This window comes from Oncorhynchus kisutch, linkage group LG25 (assembly GCF_002021735.2).
Source record: "Oncorhynchus kisutch isolate 150728-3 linkage group LG25, Okis_V2, whole genome shotgun sequence".
Lineage (NCBI taxonomy): Eukaryota > Metazoa > Chordata > Actinopteri > Salmoniformes > Salmonidae > Oncorhynchus > Oncorhynchus kisutch.
The window spans coordinates 10,643,051-10,657,033 of record NC_034198.2 but is presented as its reverse complement, the minus strand read 5'-3'; the positions used below and the strand labels follow the sequence as shown (position 1 = coordinate 10,657,033).

The 13,983-nt window shown below is 42.4% G+C and overlaps 1 protein-coding gene across 1 annotated transcript in view; it reads right to left on the bottom strand.

Moving 5' to 3' along the window:
* The window catches only part of LOC116357498 (ras-related protein Rab-26), an 85,973-nt gene that overhangs the window by 47,038 nt on the left and 24,952 nt on the right, over positions 1-13,983 (bottom strand). Inside the window, exon 3 of the mRNA XM_031805347.1 lies at positions 2,735-2,776. Coding sequence (XP_031661207.1) covers positions 2,735-2,776 — 42 coding nt within the window. The remainder of the gene's footprint in view (positions 1-2,734; positions 2,777-13,983) is intronic.

Here is a 13,983-nt window from a genome sequence, read left to right as displayed (position 1 = left end):
ATAGTCTATGACACTGAGATGTGCTTGTCTGTCATGGATCATGTATCCCAAATCGTCCTATAATTAACGTGGCCAACAGCATATGCCTAAAAATCGCTAATGCCATTATATTAAGCCAGGATTGGCCGAAGGACTGAAATTAATAGAATTAGTGTGAGTAGGGATAAAAAAAACATTAATTTAAAGCATAGATTCTCTAGGGTCCTTCTCCATCTAATAGCCTAATGGGCCTAAATGTAGCTTGCAAGTGACCCAGCAAATTCTAGGTGAAATTACTACATGAATTCACCTGACGAATAAAAACGTCACATGGCCCTGCTTCTGAAAAAGTTAATCGGGACAGATATGTTGAAATGGATTCGGCCCGAGCACCATTAGCCCGGAACCCAGAGTAATATGATTATGCCGAACTCGGGAAGAGCTCGGCCCATATGAAGCCCCTCCGAGTCGATGCCGAGTCCCCCGAGTCTCAAACGGAATAGGCCCGAACCCACCGTGTTGACTGGGTAGTTGCTTTGGTAACCAAACCAAGGAAACTGGGTAGTTGGCAAATTATCTGAACGCTCGAGAATGCCCTTCAGACAATCAGAAACGAGCATACAACAATGCCATGGTATAAAACTGATAATAAACTGGGTGGTTCGAGCCCTGGATGCTGATTGGCTGACAGCCGTGGAATATGAGACCGTATACCACGGGTATGACAAAACACTAATTATATTGGTAACCAGCTTATAACAGCAATATGGCCAATATACCAGGGCTAAGGGCTGTATCCAGGCACTCCGCGTTGCATCTGCATAAGAACAGCCCTTAGCCGTGGTATATTGGCCATATACCCCCTCCCCCCGTGCCTTATTGCTTAAATAATGAAAATGGACAGTGTAGTACTGTATCGCCAGATAGTCTCCGGGCTGTGTCCCAAATGGCACCATATTTCCTTTATAATGCGCTACTTTTAACCAAAACCCTATAGGCCATAAAAGTAGTGCACTAAATAGGGAGCCACAGTGAGGCTAATCAACTGATAGATATAAACAATGGACTTCATTAAAGCCTCATTTGATCTGATGTCATCCTATCTCTGACTGTCTGGGGATGGAGACATCTGCAGCGTGTTTACATAGAGAGGAGTGAGGTCAACGGTGTGCCACTTAATGCCACTTAATATAATGTTTACATACCCTACATTACTCATCTCATATGTATATGTATATACTGTACTCTATGTACTCTATATCATCTACTGCATCTTGCCATCTTTATGTAATACATGTATCACTAGCCACTTTAAACTATGCCACTTTTATGTTTACATACCCTACATTACTCATCTCATATGTATATACTGTACTCGATACCATCTACTGCATCTTGCCTATGCCGTTCTGTACCATCACTCATTCATATGTCTTTATGTACATATTCTTTATCCCTTTACACTTGTGTGTATAAGGTAGTAGTTGTGGAATTGTTAGGTTAGATTACTCGTTGGTTATTACTGCATTGTCGGAACAAGAAGCACAAGCATTTCGCTATACACTCGCATTAACATCTCCTAACCATGTGTATGTGACAAATAACATTTGATTTGATTTGATTTATTGGCTATCTCTGACATATATCTGGCATACACACACACACACACAAGCACAGAGAGAGACATACACCCAAACAGATACAGACATACCGACTGTTTACAATTGGCTCATTCATTCCCCCTCCTCTCCCCTGTAACTATTCCCCAGGTCGTTGCTGTAAATGAGAACGTGTTCTCAGTCAACTTACCTGGTAAAATAACGGTAAAATAAATACAAAATGAAAAGGGGTTGCTGTGAATATGACAGCAACACACAGTCAGCTCAGTTGCAAGAAAAATGTTGTATTTCATATTACAGTGCACCTACTGTACTATAAATATGGTATCAAAGCAAGTACTGTGCAATGACACAGTACAATACCATAAAATTGACTGATTTATACCATAAAAAAAGTAATTGCTACTGTTATCTGAATGAATGGATGAATGCGGAAGGGTGTGTATTCCACTGTACTTTACTGTATTTACAAGGAATTGATGGAAGCAGGTTGGCTGTGTCTACAAATTACAGCCTATTAATGAATATTTGGTCATTTATATCACTTGCACTTCTAGAGGCCTTAACAAAGGCTTCCAAACTGGCAGCAACTACCGTGAAAAACAGACCAAAAGGACAAGGCTAAATGCTCAACCATTTCATGTTTAAGACTTGCTGTTACTCCAATCTGACCCCTACACATTTTAAATTGATGGGGCACAATAACCACAAACAAGTTAAATTGGTACGGCATTCTCACTTACGGGTACCACAAGTATAGCCTCTTACAAGGCACGCCTCAAAATATGTTCATAAGCCAGAAACAAACCCACTTATGGTCAAAAGGTACCATTCAAAATACAGCAATTCTTCTTTCCCCACCCTCAAAAGTTTCCCACAATGCACCATAATTTACAGCATACACAGTAAAACATTTCAGAGTATTTTCCTGTTGATAATAACCAAAATTACCATATATACTACAGTTTTCCTTTACAGTGCGGACAGACAAGCAAACACATGCATGTACGTACGCACGTATGCACACACAAACAAACAGAAAGACACAGAGAAAGACACACACACGATTCAATAATTACATTCAAATGAAAAACATTTTTTTCAAACTATAAAATCCCAAAAGCAATTTGTCTTACCTGCAGCTTGACCTTCAGCGCATCAATGTTCAACACTTTATTCTGAAAGACAAAGGACAGAAAAATAATTTGTTTTCAAACAGAAAAACAGAAAATAATGTCTTTGGATTTTTAGGTGGTGCTATTGGCAAAACATGACAAAGAAGGAAGACATTTGAATGATTGTTTAACAAAAGTGATGTTGTTATAGCACAGTATGAAGATGGTTGCTTGGAGACAATACATTATGAAGTGAAGAATCTGTACACTTGATGTAGTGTGATTTACATGTTCAGCGTTTGTAAGTATGTCCCCACTAGGTTGACTGTGATTGCTGCTATCAGTACTGTATAACTGTACTGGCTGGGTAATTATGTCTCATTGCTGCCTGGTTGTTACAGTGTTCATCACCTTAGCTCTCACCCATGGCTAAGCAGTTTCCGCCAACACAGCTGCTAAAACTCACACACACACACACATCAGCATGCGGCAGGTAGCCTAGCGCTTAAGAGGTTGTCCCAATAACCGAAAGGTTTGAATCCCCGAGCTGACTAGGTGAAAAATCAGTTGATGTGCCCTTGATCAAGGCACGTAACCCTAATTGCTCCTGTAAGTCGCTCTGGATAAGAGTGTCTGTTAAATGACTCAAATGTAAATTGCAAGCATATGCATACAAGGGCGCGTACACATGTATAAGGCTGCCAGACTATCAAACACATGGTGTCTTTAGAACTTGGGTAGCCCAGCATGGGGCAGGTTACAGTGTCCAATACCACTGGAGAGAAATAAAGTTTTCCTTTCAGTCAGTCAACTTCAGACGAACATACTATGGGGAGTCGCGCTCTCGCGACGTTGGTTGAAGGATCTACGATCCCCCTACATAAGGCCAATGAATACCGTGCCTCGCTGGAAGCCCCGCATTCCACAGGTGATAAGCGTTAGGCTCAGATTCATTCCTTCAATGACTGTGTTTCCGCTCTTCAAATCGGTGTGAACAGGAACGAGCCATGCTACTGAAACAACGTTGGAACACGAGACTGTCTAACGTTGCACCAACCATTAATTCATCTAATGCTACTCAAATATACACTGAACAAAAATATAAATGCAACACGCAACGGAGTTCCAGGTCATATAAGGAAATCATTCAATTGAAATAAATTCAATAGGCCCTAATCTATAGATTTCACATGACGGGGAATACAGATATGCTTCTGTTAGTCACAGATACTGAATTTTTTGGGGGGATGGATCAGAAATGGATCAGAAAACCAGTCAGTATCTGGTATGGCCACCATTTGCCTCATGCAGCGCGACACATCTACGGATAGAGTGGAACAGGCTGTTTGTTGTGGCCTGTGGAATGTTGTCCCAGTCCTCTTCAATGGCTGTGTGAAGTTGCTGGATATTGGCGGGAACTTGGAACACGCTGTCGTACACGTCGATCCAGAGCATCCCAAACGTGCTCAATGGGTGACATGTCTGGTGAGTACGCAGGCCATGGAAGAACTGGGACATTTTCAGCCTCCAGGAATTGTGTACAGATACTTGCGACATGGGGCCGTACATTATCATGCTGAAACATGAAGCAATGGCAGCAGGTAAATGGCACTACAATGGGCATCTTGTCACAGTATCTCTGTGCATTCAAATTGCCATCGATAAAATGTAATTGTGTTTGTTGTCCATAGCTTATACCTGCCCATACCATAACCCCACCACCACCATGGTGCACTCTGACATCAGCAATCCGCATAACCACACGACACCATACATGCTGTCTGCCATCTGACCAGTACAGTTCAAACTGGGATTCAACCGTGAAGAGCACACTTCTCCAGCATGCCTGTGGCCATCGAAGGTGAGCATTTGCCCATTTAAGGCAATTACGATGCTGAACCCCCAGTCATGTCAAGACCCTGGTGAGGACGACGAGCAAGCAGATGAGCGTCCCTGAGATGGTTTCTGACAATTTGCGCAGAAAGTCTTTGGTTGCGAAAACCCACAGTTTCATTGGCTGGTCTCAGACCATTCCGCAGATGAAAAAGACAGATGTGGAGGTCCTAGGCTGGCTTGGTTACACATGGCGTGTGTTTGTGAAGCTGGTTGGATGTACTGCCAAATTCTCTAAAACGACGTTGGAGGTGGCTTATGGCTTATGGTAGAAAAATGAAGTTTTCATTCTCTGGCAAAAGCTCTGGTGCACATTCCTGCAGTCAGCACCCTCAAAACGTGTGACAAAACTGCATATTTTAGAGTGGACTTTTATTGTCTTCAGCACAAGGTGCACCTGTGTAATGATCATGCTCTTTAATCAGCTTCTTGATATGCCACACCTATTAGGTGGATGGATTATCTTGGCAAAGGAGAACTGCTCACTAACAGCGAAGTAAACAAATTTGTGGACAACATTTTAGAGAAAGAAGCTGATATTTTATTTCAGCACATGAAACACAGGACCAACACTTTACATGTTGCGTTTTATATTTTTGTTCAGTATAAATAACATACATTTTTCTAAACTATTCCAATCTGTTACTTGGACTTATTGCACCCATAACTGAAATGGTTGTTCCACTTTAGATATTTAAGGTAGTCACATATCTTAATCTTCCCAACCCTGGCAGTCATTCTGTGGGTGAATAAAAAATTCTAAATGTTAGATCATGTGATTTGCAGGTCTGATGTGGCCTGTAAACCTGTGTTTCAGGCCACTGTATTAGGGTAGAACTAGTCCCTCAAAAGAAGGCTTTGTGAAATATGTATTGTATTATCTTAATGAATAAAACTTCAATGACAACATATTCACATATGCTCTCACTTGGTGAAGACCACAGGACTGAAAATGAATCTAAGAACCATTTCTCTGTCACTAGTAAGCACAGTCATGGGTGTTATTGATACTCGAAAGGCATTGGGAAATATGCAAATTAGCGCTATTTAATAAAACATTTCTGGTTTTAGATTTTTGTATGCCTCTTCAAAGAACCATCCCATTTAAGTTTCTTCAAGGACCCTACAACGGTTCCCCTATGGTGGGGTTTACATAAAAGACTGCAAAAACACCAGGAAATCCACTCAAAGTTATTTTAATTTGAGAAATCTGTTCCCAAGTATTTTCACGCTGTCACATTCTGACCTTAGTTCTGTTATTATATCTTTGTTTTAGTATGGTCAGGGCGTGAGTTGGGTGGGCATTCTATGTTTGGTTTCTGTGTTCGGCCTAGTATGGTTCTCAATCAGAGGCAGCTGTCAATTGTTGTCCCTGATTGAGAATCATACTTAGGTAGCCTGGGTTTCACTTTTGGGTTGTGGGTGTTTGTTTTCCGTGTGAGTGTTTGGTCCACACCGTACTGTTTTCGGTTTTGTATATTCACGTCATCGTTTGTTGTTTTGTTCGAGTGTTCTATTGTCTTTATTTTAAAAAATTATGGACACTTACCACGCTGCGCATTGGTCCTCCGATCCTTCTCGCTGCTCCTCCTCAGAAAAGGAGGGCGAGAACCCTTACACACGCATAATAGAGAGACGTGTTCGTATACAAATGTAAGCCAGGTTTGAAAATGATTATGTTTTAGTAAAATATTATATACCTGTTTGGGATTCTTGCGGTCAATTTGCAGTCTACAAATGATTTGTCATTATGTTCCGGCACTCTGACCATCCACTAAAGAAACAATCAGCCCGCGGCTGGATCTAGTTGATGATTCCTGTCCTATGGCATCACTCTTGAGAACCTTATTTGGTCCCGACTTGCACCTGTATGGTTTAGAGTGGAGGCAGACAGAAAGACAGATAGACCGACAGTTACTACACCTCAGTGGCCTGGTGTTGATGTTGCTGCTCTGCTGTTAAACTGTCTCTATGGGGATATGACTGTATTACTGCTAATGAGACTCTTTGGAGAATTAGCTGACGCTAGCTGTGAATGATTATTAGCCACGCTGTCAATTTGCAGTTTGAAGGTTAACTGTAAATCAACAGGAAACAACGTGAGACAGCGAAATGCTATTACTAATTTTGTTTTGTTTTGTTTTGTGCGAATGACAACATGGAGACAATGTGATTGGATCGGTGAAAAGAAAGCTGACTGGATTCTTCTGGAATCCAATGCAGTTAGGACCTTCCTTCAGTTTGTGAGGGATGACACCTGCTTTCATAATGTCATAATGTGAAGAAGTAGGGAAAGGCGAGATTTAGAGAGGCAGTCTGAGAGCTGGCCAATGGCATACCGGACCCAACAACAGCAGGGTTGCCACCACCAATTAGAACTTGTGTTTTCTGCACCATGAGTGAGGAGAAGAGTGTGATGGAGGGAAGGATGAGAGACAGGGATGGGCAAACACAATAAAGCGGATGGAGAATATACAGCGCACTACGATGAGGTTATGTCCGAACGGTGTAACAGCTAGAACGTAAGTCCTCCTGGATGACCTTAGGTCCCTTCTGTGTGGTCCTTCTGTGGTCAAGTACAGTGTTGAAGAACACAAAGAGGAGTAACGTCTGGTCAACTAACAAGAACTGTCTGAATGAAAGTCCAAACTGTGAAATATACTGTAGAGTAGTTCCTTTTCAAAGGACAAGCCGAACCAAAAAGATGGGAAAAGTTAAGACAAGGTTGTGACTTTCTGCTCACAAGGTGTCGGTGCAAGATGTTGAGGTGTGAGGTGTTGTTGTCTTGGTTGTTGTCGACCCTACTGCTGACCTTGGCCTTTTTTTTGCTCCTGTTTAAAAATAAACTATTTTTTTTCTTCGGTTTTGACACAAGGCCTTTGCAGCCTCTGTCAAAAAACAAAAGCCTTGGCTGTGGCTAGCTGGCCGAGCAGAGAGAGAGAACTATACAGAAGCATCATTCGAACCAGAGCCAGGGGAGAGAGGGGGAAAGAGAGAGAGAGAGCTATGTCAGCATAACATTCTAAAGTCAAACAACAATCACACTCCCTCTTCTTGCCATTACAAACACACTCCCTCTCTTGCCATTACAAACACGCAATTAGATACATAAAGCCTGCCAACACTACCACTCCTCATTGCCAATGCATTTCATACATATTGCATGGAACAGGGTGCTTTGACGCAGTAGACTTGCCATATGCAACGTGCATTTGCTCCGTATAAATAGAAATCTATTAACATAAGCTCCAGTATTTTTCCCAAGGATGACACGCAATAGGCACGCCCAGGAGATCAAGCTCCGCACTATCTGCGAGTGAAATGAAATGCACATGTTTTTCTATAAGCTTCAAAGAAGCTAGGCCAGAATGACGACTGCACTAACGCTGCCTCTCTGTTTGACGCTGTGGAGAGCACGGAAGGTAACAGTGACCTCTTCAGTAACAGACGGTGGCATTTTAAGTTTGGTTCGTGGAGGTTTGTGACAAAAATCGCCACTCGTGATGGTGTAGTTCATGTTACACGCTTCATATCGACGTATCACAATAATATTGGTTATTGCACATGACTACCCTAGATTAAAGTAGTCCTAGCAACGCTGCCTGTGAGGGCCACCGACTTGAAGCCTGATGAACGATGACCGTGCTGTGGACCCAGACCATCCGAGGGTAACAGAGGGCTTCAGACAGAGTGGGCGAGTGGGAAGGCACGTGTCATACTGGTGATTCACACACACACTGGAACGAACACGGGTCCCATATTAATAAAGCCGTACAGCACGCTGTATATTCACAGACCTATAATAAATAGTACTTCGAGACCACAGCGGGATAGAAAATAATGTCTGTGTGTGTGTGTGTGTGTGTGTGTGTGTGTGTGTGTGTGTGTGTGTGTGTGTGTGTGTGTGTGTGTGTGTGTGGCATGTGTGTTTTTAGCATGGGCGGGCGTGTGTGTGTGCATGCATGTGCATGTGTCATCTAAAATCTACCTGTCACACCCAGCCTAGTTACACATGGTCTCCTAGGCAGATGAGACACAGATAGGGGGACCTCTCCTTTCCCCAACCCTGTTACATATTCATCCTCTTCAACCCAATGCATATTTATCAGCCTGGTGACATTATGAAAGCAGGTGGCATCCCTCACAAACTGAAGGAAATTAAGGAACAGCTTCTATGAAGTGGGAGACCAATTTCTTTCCTTCCTTGCAAGGAGGAAGATGCTCTTATTATTAAACCTGAACCAAGACTCCTCTCATTCCTCATGCATTCTCTCTCCTTGATCTCGCTCTCTCTCTCGCTCTCTCTCGCTCGTTCTTTCTCATTTTGACGTAATGGGGAGGCCAGGACCTATCTTCTTTAATCTTATCGCGCTGTGTCGTTCCCACTCTTTCTTGCTCTCTCTCTCTTTCTCACTCTCTCATTTTCTCTCTCTCCCTCTGCCATTCTCTCTCTTGTTTATTTTTCATACCAGTGTCTTAAAGTCTGCTCCCACCCACCTCTCTAAAGAGATTCAAGAACAATGCCCACAGCCCCTAAGGCTAAAAGACGGACAGACGTTAGGATTTTATTGGTGTTTTGTATTAATTATTCTCTCACTCTCATTCTCTCTCGCTGCTGTCATTAGTAATAGTGATGGAGATTGTGGCACTGTTATTTGTCTCAAATTCAGTGAGACTTCTGTCCCTGGCAGCATCCCACAATGCATGTGTATCCTGACAGTCGGATGCGTCTGCATTCCTCAGTTGTGTGTGAGAGCACCTGTTGTCCCTAGTCAAAATATCTGATAGGATTAGTGATTATTCCAATAGAATCCTATAGTTTTTTTTCTTCACCTCTGTCAGATTCCTATCGGAATGCTATTGGACTACTTTTCCCCGATTGGAAATAAAAAGTAATCCTATTGGATCCTATAGGATTCTCACAACCCTATAGGATTTGGTGTAAAATGTATCAGAATCCTATTGGAATCCTTTTGGACTACTTTTTTCAAAAGTAATCATATTGGAGCCTATACAGTGCATTCGGGAAGTATTCAGACCCCTTGACTTTTTCCACATTTTGTTAAGTTACAGCCTGATTCAAAATTGATTAAAAACATTTTTTCCATCATCAATCTACACGCCATTATGACAAAGCGAAAACAGGTTTTTAGAATTATCGGCACATTTATTAAAAATAAAAACTGAAATACCTTATCAAGGGAGGTCTGAATACATTCCGAAGGCACTGTTGGTTTTGTAGGATTTTTAGAGCGTTATTTTTTTATTAACCCATTAAATTATAGTTTGTTGTCATTTGTTCCAGTACAATACAACACCATTAAAGGGATAGTTCAACCAAATGACAAAACCACATATTGGTTTCCTTACTCTGTAAGCAGTCTATGGACAAGGTATGACAGCAATCCATTCTTTGGTTTGAACATGCTAACGTTTTAGCATTTGTGGCACAAAACCCATTTAAGTCATGGGACCGATATTAGCATTTTTCGCATATAATGTTCAAAACATCTATAGGTGTATTTGTTGAGCTTTGGACATGATGAGGGTGTCACGACTCCTCCCCTTTCCGTTCGGGTGGCGCTCGGCGGTCGTCGTCGCCGGCCTACTAGCTGCCACTGATTTTTTCCTCTTCCTCCTTGTCTGTTTATTGGTTACACCTGTTATGTATTCTGGTGATTAGTTGGGCTTTATTAGCCAGCCGGCCCACCTGCTTTTTTGGGGGGATTGTTTGTGTGACATCTGTGCACGTTTGAGGTGAACGTGTTTTTTCCCTGTTCGTGGGTTTTGCTGGACTGTTTTAGTCCCCGTGTTTGGGGCATTTGTTTTTGTGAGCGGCCAGTGTTTCGTGCTTATGGCTTATGTTCGCCGTTTGTGCATTAAAGAGCACTACCCTGAACTCTCTGTTTCCTGCGCCTGACTTCGCACCCACTACACCCAGATCGTTACAGAGGGAAAAATGTAAATATTGGTCCCTTGACTTTGTGGGTTTGTGCCACAACTGCTACAACGTTATCACGTTAGAACCTAAAAGAAAATCTTCTCCGATTTTGGAACCAGTCCCAATGGACTCCTATATGATTGTATCCTAATCCTACAGGATAGGTACCAAAATCTGATAGGATTTTGTTTTTTTGGACTAGGGGTGTTTATTGATGCCTGTGAATTGATCATTACACGCAAACACACATACACACACACACACACACACACACACACATACATACATACAACATCAAAGCACTGGCATAAACTACCAAACCCTCAACACAGTGCCAGGTGGATTCTAATAAATATTAATCATGAGGCCCTTCATACACATCCAGCTACATAGAGCCAGCTGTCAATCAAACTCCATACACACTCCCGACCAACACTCCTATGAATATGTACGAACTCCTGAGGAGTACCTTTCGCCAAAACTCCTCACCAATTGAATACTTACAGATTTGGATGATGTGAGGTATAGATGAATACCAGCATTTCCACTGTAGCATAATCAGCGTTATTCTGTGAGTTGGGTGGACTTCAGAAGGACAAGAAATGTAGCTAAAGTGTGAATGTTTGTTCACTCAACAAACTTTGCTCACAGTGAGCTGAATGTATAAAAATGTGTTGAGTCGAATTACAAATTCATGTTTGCCTTTGGAAGGCAACACTGTATGCTGGTCCAGTTATATAGCCAAATGTTGAGCAAACTCACAATCCTATTGCAAGTGGTTGGGAAAGGGGAAATGGGTTACTTAGTCATTTGCACAATTGAATGCATTCAACCGAAATGTGTCTTCCACATTTAACCCAACCCCTCTGAATCAGAGAGGTGCGGGGGGCTGCCTTAATCGACTACACCACTGCCCTGGCAGTCCAAAAATAATTACACATCAATTTGCAAGCCAGCATAATGTCACTTGCAGGCTTGATGTGGCCTGTAAACCAGGAGTTTCAGACCACTGTGTTAGGGTGCAACTAGGCCCTCAAAGAAAGGCCTTATGATATACAGTACAGTTAGTAATGTACTTTCATAAAGAGTTTATTTGTGCAAACTCATTCTCCTACTGCAGCTGGTTGCCTTAGATAAAGAAAAATGCAGGGTGTCCATCGGAGAACAACAGATATGAGACCATAGAAATAGAATCACAAGAATGGACATCCCGATTCAAGTCAATGGGTCTGTGATGGGTGGATGGCAGACAACATTTAGTGTAACCATGTGGGTGTAGTTAAATTGCTGTGATCTAAGGTGCTTTTCCAATTCTAAGTATTATTTTTCCATGGAAGCAACCCCCATGCTGTTAGGTTCAAGTAAAATATCTCATGTTCTGACACTGAAATTACAACACTGTAAAACTCTATTATAGGGTGCAGTCATTTGCATAAATCACCTAGATTGCCTTCAAGCAGGCATTAGCCAGACATAATCAAATAACGAACACTTTGGGTAATTACCACTGGCCAGACAGGGCTGATTGTATTAGCACTCAATGTTGCCGAGCTGGGAGAGAAAATGAAGTCGTAGAAGATTGAGAACACTCCTGACATCTCATCTACAGCATACACACAAACACAATTTTTATTCTATAAAGTGCAATCCACCATGCAAGCAACTGCACAGCGTATCTATCTGAAATCTCTCCTATGCATCCTGCACCACTATGGACACGGTCCATAAACCCTGAGCCCAGTAAAGACCCGACTTATCCTGGCTTTGTCTCCCTCTGTGCCTCTCGTCTTACTCTAAAAGCTTCATCTTCCCCTTCTTCTTCGCTCGCTTCACACTGGACTGACCGCCCCTTTTATCTGTGACGCTCCGTCTGTCTCTCCTGTCTTTTAATCTGCTCCTGCCCTTTCTCTCTTTCTTTCCATTGCTCTCTCTGTCTCGCCGTATATGTGTTGGCTGGACGCAGTAGCGGCAGTTGGCCTCTGACAGCTCTCGCCGTAGTGGTGAGTTACATTAAGGAGCATGGCAGCGGGACTGACATTCTCTCGTAGTGCCGCTCAAGCCCCAGATGCTGCATGCTCCATTAACAAACCCTAGCAGAATGCATAAACACAGATTTAACCTTTGACTAGAGAGCAACATCCTAAATCAAACTCAAGCACAATTACCAAGTGCTTGTGTGTGCTGCGGAGCATAACAACAGGATCATGATGAACCAGACCAGGCCCAGGTTAGCCCAGGACAAGGAGAGCCAACAGGCCAGCGACAAAAGCCATCTGGTATTGGACTGCACTGGAGAGAATAAGTTGAGAAGAGAAGGAGAGGAGGGAAGGAGAGGAGGGAAGGAATGGATGCGAGGGAGTACTACAAATGTGCAGACACAATTACACACATTCGAAAAATGTTCTACCTGCATCCATGCCATCACAAGATTACCATCCACAATCGCGAGAAGATCGACAACCCATAATAACCACTGTCCAGTACAAAACCTTGAAAATATTACTATAACATTACAGTGTTCCACCACCGATCAATAGCTTCCCCAGTCTCCAGGCCCACCCACCAACATATACTGTAATGGATGGGCCCCTCCAGAGCAGAAATCCTTTCCCTCATTCTTCCTATTCACCTGCTTCATGCATTCATCAGACAGGGGCCTAAGGCCGAACCTCACAGGATAAGAAAACCAGGAAGTGACAAAAGTCAGAGGTTAAAGGTCAGTGGGGCTGTGCTGGGGTGACCTCTGAGGTCACCATGGTGATGGGAGTGGTCACTGGCTCAGTGATTATATGCCGACCTATTACTGTTTATGACCAAGAAGGGTCACTGTCCCTTCGGGCCTTCATCAAAATGAAAGAGATTGGAAGAACTGGTCTCTCTTGCCGGATAGATTTTGTGTCAATGAGACCAGCTGTATAAATTAAGGACACGTGAAAGAAAAGGTGAAAGTGATGGGGGAGAATGCAAATATTGAAGGGAGAGAGAAAAGGGCATCGGAATATTAAAACGTAATAAAATGGTGGTTTAGTTACCAGATGAACCATTTCAATGACTCTACAGTCCAGTTTATTTTATTTTATTTCACCTTTATTTAACTAGACAAGTCAGATAAAAAAAACAACGAATTCTTATTTACACTGATGGCCTACCAAAAGGCAAAAGGCTTCACAAGAGACAGCTCCATCCAAGCTGTTTACAGTTAGACATGTAGTTCTAGATTAGGAAACACAGAAGAGACTCATCTGTCCTGTATGCTATTCAGCTTGCTGGATTTTGGCGTCAATTACCACTACATTGATTGATGTGACTTTTTCCATGGTATTAGTCTAGTCTGAGACAGAATCGCTGATTTTCAGTGAGAGATTCTTCACAGTGAACCTTTCGGTATAATGCATTCAGTTTTTCCAAAGTAGATCAGAAGTGTGAAAAAAAGGAG